At 57.4% G+C, this 8,240-nt stretch overlaps 1 protein-coding gene across 1 annotated transcript in view; it reads right to left on the bottom strand.

Moving 5' to 3' along the window:
• Positions 1–2,778: 2,778 nt before the first annotated feature.
• Positions 2,779–8,240, bottom strand: part of Irx1 (iroquois homeobox 1) — a 25,992-nt gene continuing 20,530 nt past the window's right edge. The window contains exons 5-8 of the mRNA XM_029555763.1: positions 8,100–8,234; positions 3,760–4,798; positions 3,434–3,506; positions 2,779–3,197 (exon numbers count right to left, since the gene is read on the bottom strand). Coding sequence (XP_029411623.1) covers positions 3,140–3,197; positions 3,434–3,506; positions 3,760–4,798; positions 8,100–8,234 — 1,305 coding nt within the window. The 3' untranslated portion in view covers positions 2,779–3,139. The remainder of the gene's footprint in view (positions 3,198–3,433; positions 3,507–3,759; positions 4,799–8,099; positions 8,235–8,240) is intronic.

The following is an 8,240-nucleotide window of genomic DNA, read 5'->3' as shown; positions in this document are numbered from 1 at the left end:
GGGAGCAGGGAGACTGCATTCCAGAAGATCAACCATCACCACCAGGGCTGGTGCCACTGTACAGGAGCTGGGCTGGGTGGGACAGCTGGCCTAGACCCCCTCCCTCCCTGTCACCTGAGTAACCAGGGTCCTTTCCAGTTGCTTCTTGTCCTTCCTCAGTGTCCCTACACACTCCCAAAGAAGGCTTGGCAGAAAGAACTCTTCCCTACACCTCAGGTCCTTCCCCCAGGGGAAGGAGGGAGAGCTCTCCGCTGGGAGCATCTGTGGGTCCCTCAGCCCTCCCCTTCTTCAGAGTTACCAGCACTGTGGGCCAGAGAGGCTCCACACTGACACAAACTTCCCAAGGGCCTCCCATGACTGATAAAGCAAGGTGCTCTGCCACATTCTCTGCCCATCCCTAATTTTGTAAAGAGATGAAGCCATGGGCAGCTGGGCTGCTCCCGTCTCCGCACCTGTCCTACATACTTCCACCTACATAGTGGCTGCAGTTAAAATGTAAACAAGTAAAGCAAAACAATGCTATTAAAGAACTGATTAAAAATCCATTTCTAAAACAATTCTGAGGTTGGAGGTGTGATTTGTTTTCAGCAGAAGCTTGAGTCTCAGGAGGACCCAGACCATCCGGCCACTCCTTCTGGACTATTGAGTCCCTAGATTATAGAGTCCGTCGGTTGGGCGTCTGCTGGCTCAGGCACCTCTTCAGAGGCCAGCAGAGCGACCGAGTATGTCCTACACCAAAAAGAAATAAAAAGGGATTCAGACAGTAGACATGGCATGAGCCATCCTCTGGTTAGATTCAGGAAAGTGAAGAGAGCAGGACAGACAGCAGACCAGAGTCTGCTTCTGCTTGCACAGTCAGCCAGCAGGCACCTCCTGCCACGTTTTAGAGGTCTGAGGAGCATGCTAGTGTGCCTGGGTATGCCATTCTCGATGGAGGCACAGAGCGTCAGGGCTCTTCATGGATGCAGTCGAACCAAGGATCCAACTCTAGGGCTTTTTCGATGTCGAGAGACTAGGGATTTGAGGCTCCCTGTAGCCTCAAAGAGGACTGCACTGGGGTGGGGGGGGCTCAACCTCTATTTAGCAAACCCATCCCAATAATGAAAGTAGAGCATACCGCTCTGGGCCCATTTTTTTCCCATATGCCAACAGCCTGGCAGCACTCTCAACACACAGGTGTGATCCCAAGGACAAACAGGAGGCCTTGTCACTACAAATTCAGCCTCAGCCCTTGGAGCCCCAGTGCCCTGCTCTCCCAAGTCTCAGAAGCAACACCAGCCAGGGTCAAGGCCCCATTCTGCATTCGGACCATAGAGGGCGCTTCGAGCACGTCCATTCCGCCCGCGGTGCTCCCACCAGCTGGCCGGGGGACGGAAGTCCACTCGGCCCGGCTGCTCCGCTGCCCCAACACCCGCCTACCCGCCGCGCACCGACACGTGTGCCCACGTGCCGCAGTCACCTGCCTTGGCGCACCTCTGAGCCGCACTTTTTCTCCAGCACAGAGGTCCAAGGCCCCAGTCTTTCCGCAGTCGACGGGCAGGGGTGGGAAGGATTCGGGGCAAGGGGGTAAGCCGGAGTGCTGTGTGGCTCTGGCACTGTACGGCGGCAGCTGCTGGTCCTTCAGCCAACTCCGTGGTCAGAAACACTGCGCTCCGGCTTCCCCTGGGTACCTCCGCCTGGGCGCACCGAGGGGACCCAGCGAGTTTCCTGGTGGCTGGGAAGAGCTGATCCCAGACTAGGGAGTGGCGGACACCCGCCGCTAGGACTTTCCTCACCAAGCACCGCGGATTTCATCCTCCTGGCAGCTTTAAAGTGTTTTCTGGCACAGTCCTTGCCAATTCCGCAGTCAGCGGTATCCAAAGCCCTGGTTCGGGTTGCCTGAGCTTTCCACCCGGCTGGCGTCGGCCAGCGTCCGGCTCCCAAGCCGCCCCACCCCCACCCTGCCCAGCTCTCCGCGGTTCTCAAAACTGCTCTCCAAGCCCGGGACGCTGGCTCCTCCCGCTTTGTTCCTACGGCCGCTTGCATCTGCTCCAGCCGGCCCACGCGGCCATCTGGGGTGATATTTGTCCGGGCTTCACTGGGTGCGCGCGATCCGGGTTTGGAGCAGCGGGTCTGGTGGTCAGAGCCCCCTCCTCTTTCCGGCCACCCGCCGTAGCCCTTCGAACTACACACGCTGGGAACCCCGAACCCCGAACCTTTCTCGCCCAGCTCATAAAAACCCTCCATTTTCCCCACTTTACAGTTAACTAAGTAAATAAAACACACCCGGAGCTGTATTTCATACACCGTGACATTCATGCGTTGCCCACAGGCCGACCCAGCGCCAAAACGCGCTGTTGAGACAACTAGTGAGTTGTCCAATTGGCTTGGAGCCCGAAGTCCTCTGGGAACCTGATTGGAAAATCTTTTCATTTCACCCATTTTGATCCACTTTAAAACAGCGTTTTTGTAAACTGCCTAAAACTGAACTCATTTACGTTCCTGCTCCAGATACACGCGTGTCTAAGGGCTGCAGAGAATCAAACTGCCAGTGAGAAACGGCCCTGGGAACAGTATAGCAAATTCACAGGCACTACCACAAACACAACCAAAGGACTGTACATCCTACACGGCGGTTGTTGAGTGGAAGACTGTTCCAAGACCCTCCTCCGGAAGGAGCCTCTCTGGCCTAATCTACCGGCCCCTGGGCCCAGCCCAGGACTCTCAGATCGCTTACACCCCGACTCCCCCCCAACCAGCGCACGCGCACAGCGACTCACAGTAGCGGGAGCGTGGGCATCGTTTCATTTAGTTTATTAGACAAAAATATATGATTTAGACAAGTTCGCTGACGCGCTATTTACAATCTGAAATCACTCTATATACAGAAAGGAAAAACAAAGAAAAAGAAGACACAAGCACGTGGGGGCATTAACCGAATCGGGTAATAAGCTCGAGCCGCAGGCAGAGCTAGTCCCCCTGGAAGCGCGCTCCGGCAGGACGAGCCCCTTTCTGCAGAAAGCGATGGATGAGAATCATTGATGCCGCCGTCGTGTTTGTCCTTTACACCAGTCTCAAATATTTGTCTTAATTCCTCCCTCGTCTCCTCCCTCCCAAACCCTTCCCCCCTCCCCCCGCAAAAGTAAAAGAAGACCCTTAATCAGGCAGACGGGAGGGCTGCGAGGATCCGAGGCGTTCCCTCCTGCGAGGCCAGCGAGCTGCACAAGAAACAGCAAGAGACGGGAGCTGTGAGAGGACAGCAGTGGCCCGACGCTGCGCCACCGAGCCGCGTTTCTACCAGCCGAGCTCTGGCAGGGGCCAGGCCGCCGCGCGACAGGCTCCATGCTCCGGCTAGTAGGACGCCCAGCAGCGTCCTTCCAATACGACTGCCCGACCCCCACCTCCACCCCACCCTGCTCTGACCAGTACCAGGGCAAAAGCAAAAAGCACTCACTTGTCGCGCACCGGCTGGAAGGGTGATTTTAACTGCTGCGGGGGCGAATCCGGTCTGGGGACTAGGTCTCTCTCTGCGAGGAAACAGGAGAGGCTGAGTGTTAGAACAGGTAAATAATGAAAAAGTGGACGGTGCGCAGGTGCCCCTTTGCCGGATTCCTCCCTATGGCTCAGGCAAATTTCCCCAAATGGACAACCTTCCTGGGAGCCAGCCCTTGGCCACAGCTCAGCTCTTGGGGCCTACCTCCTTATAAAGTCACCCACCCACCACCGCCCCTAAGACTGTGCATGCTGGGATCCAAGTGTCTAGGACCTTTTGGCCAGTACCTGGAAATGCTGGGCTACTACGTGCCGAGGCCTTGTCGATGTGGAGCACCCCGGCGGCGGCAACAGGGACAGGCGGCTGCGGAGGCGGTGGTGCGGGCAAGTGCGGGCCGTGGGGTGAGGCGTGGGGCGCGCCGACGCCCAGGAAGGAGCGCATGTTCAGCAGTGAGCCCTGCGCGAGGAAAGCGCTGTTGGTCCAGTTGGAGAACTTGCCGATGTGGCAGGTGTACAGTCCGTGGCTGGGCAGAAAGGCCGGGTGTTGCAGGGGCGCGCCCGTCGGAGGCCCGTGCGCGCCGGGATGGCCGGAGGGCGGCGGTGGAGATGCCTTGGGCGCGCCGTCGGGGCTCGTGGCTGTCTCAGCAAGTGACCAGATCTTGGGCTTGCTGTGGGGCGCGCCCTGCAGGCCGACAGCCGCCGCGCCGGGGCTCAGCAGGCGCGTGCTGCCCGGCTCTGGGACCTCCTTAGCCAGGCCCAAGGGCGAGTCTTGGGACTTGAGCGCGTCGGCGGTGGACAGAGGGGAGCTCTGATCCCCAGCTGGGGTGGCGGGGGCTGCGCGTGCCCGCGGCGCCTCGGTCTTGTCCTCCTCATCCTCGTTGCTCTGATCGCCATCACGCTCGTCAATTTGGTCAATGTCAATACTCTCCAGGTCGATCTCCTCGTCGTCTTCAGCCTTCTCAGGGTCGCCCTCGTTGTCGCTGCCAAAGAGGACGCCGTCTTCCTGGTCCTTGCTGCGCGCCCCCCACGTCACCTTGTTCTCCTTCTTGAGGCGACGGCGCGCGTTGGCGAACCAGGTGGAGACCTGCGTGAGGGTCATCTTGGTGATGATGGCCAGCATGATTTTCTCGCCCTTGGTAGGGTACGGGTTCTTGCGGTGCTCGTTCAGCCAGGCCTTCAGCGTGCTAGTGCTCTCGCGTGTGGCATTCTTCGGCCGCCCGGGATCCCCGTATTGGAACTGCCCATAAGGGTAATAAGCCGGCGCCGTGTGGGCTGCGAAAGTGGCTGGGTGCACCCCAGGGTTGTCCTTGAGTTCATACTGCGAGCCCTGTAGCCACCACAGAGCCATAAAGGAAGGAGGTGGAGGGAGAAAAGAGAGAGGGAGAGGTGAGTCTGCAGGCTGGGAAAGCATGGAGCCTCACTCTGGTGGACTCTAGGGCCTCCCTGGCACCTGATCCAGCCGGCACTCTGGCCCTTCTAAAACCCTGGCTATACTCCCCATTGCAGAACCCAGGCCCCCAGTCCTCTACGGAAGGGAAGAGACCTGAGCGTCTTCAGCTGGGCTGCAGCTGCACCTCCACCAAGCAGGAGATCCTTTTTCTTGTTGCTGCTGTTCACGCTACAAAAACTTCTAGAAGCCTTGAATTTCCAGAACACAGCAGGATCCTTGGCCTCCTGCAATCTCCCCAGGAACATCCCCCCCCTGGGGGGGGGGCACCACCACTACCAATTCAGGCAACCCAGATTTCCATGTTTATCTTACACTAGCTAGAAAGGAAAACCTTTTATCTAGCCTGATGAAACAGTTTATGCAAACCTGAATTACCCAGAACTCAAGCCCCAACCCCCTCCCTTCCATTCAGAAGGGGTTAATCAAAATAAAGCATCTGGGGGTCTTTATTCAGTCAAAATCTGCCAGCAATTTAAAACGAAAGCATCCTTCTCTCACCTCCCAAATTAATCTGCATATAATGGTTCACTCACACTTAAAGATCTGTAGTGGTGACAGATAATTTAAAATTTTAATCCTGGCCCTTCACAGGAACAAGGACAAAAACACCATTTGCTTTTTAAATACAAAAGGAAGGGTTATCCAGTAAAATATTAACGCCAGGCCCTGCAGCCCCTGTGCAGCACAGGGAAACCGGTTCAGTTTCCCGGCCTCTTCTCAGTTACTCTATCTTAAGTTTGACTTTGATCTGCAGAGGAGTAAACACAAACCGTTTGCAGCATTTAGCGGCAGTGATTTATTTGCGATCAATATTCTTTTTATCATCAGTAGTAAAACACAGCAAGTCAAATTATCCCATCAGGTTTTTTGGTAAATAACATTTTATCTTTCTAACAGCCTCATTAGGCCTCATTATTACCATAAATTGCCCAGACAGACGTTCACTCACAATTTTATCTTTTGACTTCCAAATACCAGATCATAAAAGATTGGAAAGCTAGGCCAGGCCTCCAATGAGGGTAAGGGTTTAGGCTTACTTTCCAAGAACCTGCAGAGACCTGGAGCTTACACCAGCACCTTAGGGGAAGTGCTTTTTTCCCTTTAGTTTAAAGAGAAAACAACCAACAGCGTCCATAGGCCCTTCCCAAGGCACCACAAAGGAGCAGACCCTAACCACTTAACTCCCTTCCTCCCCAGGAGCGCGCTCGGCGCGCGCGCGCGCGCGCGCGCGCGCACACACACACACACACACACACACACACACACACACACGATTCCCAAATGGCTCACATCTGTATTCAAAATTTCTGTTTTGTTTTTTAAACCCTTCATCTTCCATTTAAAAAAAAAAATTGTTACCCAGTTGCCAGGTTAGTAAAAGGGAACTTGGAGTCCTAAGAAAGTTATGGAGAACAGATTTCTTTGACTAATTAGTTCAGCGATCGAGGGTACACCGAAGAGGCTTCTGTATTGAGAATTCGTTTTCGCCTCATCGTTGTAAAATGTACTTCTCGCTTTTCAAAATTATTTTGACTATAATCGCAAAGGAGACATGTCCATGTCGGCCTCTTCTCTGCTGGAATTCTTTTCGAAGGGGCACCTTGTAAAGCTCTCCGCGGTTCTCAGGCATCAGGGCTGCCTAACAAAATGGGGCCTTGGTTCTTCTACTTGGGAAGCGATGCTACTGGCCCTATCGCGGAGAAATGGGCTTCCTTTCTAAACTACAAGAAAAGTTATGGGGGGGGGGATCGCCTACCGGTTAGCTCCTGCACAGTGAGACGAAAACGACCGTCTTTTAGGGGGGTCTGGGCTGTTCTTCCCAAGAGAGGATAATTCGAGGTGCCTGGAAATTGCGGTATCCAGAGGGCAGGCGGCCGGGGGCTGCTTCCCCAAGCCCCTGCGCACACCTCGCAATTCGCCAGCAGCCCCAAGTTTAAACAGCCCGACCTTGAAGTCTGACCAAGGAAAATTGATCATTTGGACGGGCAGACCCGCCAATGTTCCTGCAGAGAATTAAATTTACATCCCCCTCCCCCATCTGACACCCACTGAGATGGGGGGACACTGAGGGCACCATTTATTTTAAGCCCCGGGACACTGTTTAATTCTCCCTTACGTAAGGAGGGAAGAAAAGTGCTTTTCTTTCGGTGCGCATAAAATGAAAACTTTGGCAACTTATAAAAGTAAAGGCAGGCACCGTTTCCAAAGCCAGAATTTATTTCAACTTCGTGTTTTGTAACCTCAGCTCCCCGCACACGCCATTAAGAGACCTCTCCGCTGTGAGAATCTCTATTGTCTGGATGTTTTCGACCCACTCCACTAGGTTTTAATCGGTTCCTTTTTGGCAAACTCTAAGGCAACGGTCTCCGCTCTGCCAAAGAGGGTGAAAACAGGCTCTCTGGGCCCCGCGGAAAAACTACAGAGGTCCTCGGGCGAGGCCGGCGGCCCAGCCCGGGGAGCGCCGGCTAAGCCGTCAGGGCCGCCGGAACCCCGCAGGCCCGCCCCGGCTCCCAGGCCCCGCGGGGAGAGTTCGCCGCCACCTCCGGCCGCCCGCTCCGGGGCCCGCTCCGCTCCCCTCCTCCCGCTTCCCAGCTCCCCTGTTCCGCCTCCCAAGTGTCCTCTTCGCTCCAGACTCCCAGAGAGGCCCGGCGTCCGCCGCCCGCCGCCCAGTCCCCACCGAGACCGCGTCTGCCCGTGCTCGGTCCCTCCGCGCGGCCGCCGCCCGGGTCCCCGGAGCCCAGATCCGGGCTGCGGGGAGGCGAGCGCGGCGCCCGGGAGGCGGGGGCACTCACCATCTGCGAGAACAGGCTGAGGTCGGCGGCGTAGGGCAGGAAGGCGCTGTAGTTCGGTGCGCCCGCGTACGGCCCCGCCGCGGCGTACATCCGCGTCTGCCCGTGCTCGGTCCCTCCGCGCGGCCGCCGCCCGGGTCCCCGGAGCCCAGATCCGGGCTGCGGGGAGGCGAGCGCGGCGCCCGGGAGGCGGGGGCACTCACCATCTGCGAGAACAGGCTGAGGTCGGCGGCGTAGGGCAGGAAGGCGCTGTAGTTCGGTGCGCCCGCGTACGGCCCCGCCGCGGCGTACATGCCCAGCACCGAGGTGACCGCCGCCGCGCCCGCGCCCGCGCCCAGCTCCGCGTGGGGGGGGTGCGGTGGCGCCTCTCGGGAGGCGGGGGCCCTCACCATCTGCGAGAACAGGCTGAGGTCGGCGGCGTAGGGCAGGAAGGCGCTGTAGTTCGGTGCGCCCGCGTACGGCCCCGCCGCGGCGTACATGCCCAGCACCGAGGTGACCGCCGCCGCGCCCGCGCCCGCGCCCAGCTCCGC

This window comes from Nannospalax galili, unplaced genomic scaffold, assembly GCF_000622305.1.
Source record: "Nannospalax galili isolate Female #2095 unplaced genomic scaffold, S.galili_v1.0 scaffold1146, whole genome shotgun sequence".
Lineage (NCBI taxonomy): Eukaryota > Metazoa > Chordata > Mammalia > Rodentia > Spalacidae > Nannospalax > Nannospalax galili.
This window is presented reverse-complemented; position numbering and strand designations above follow the sequence as displayed.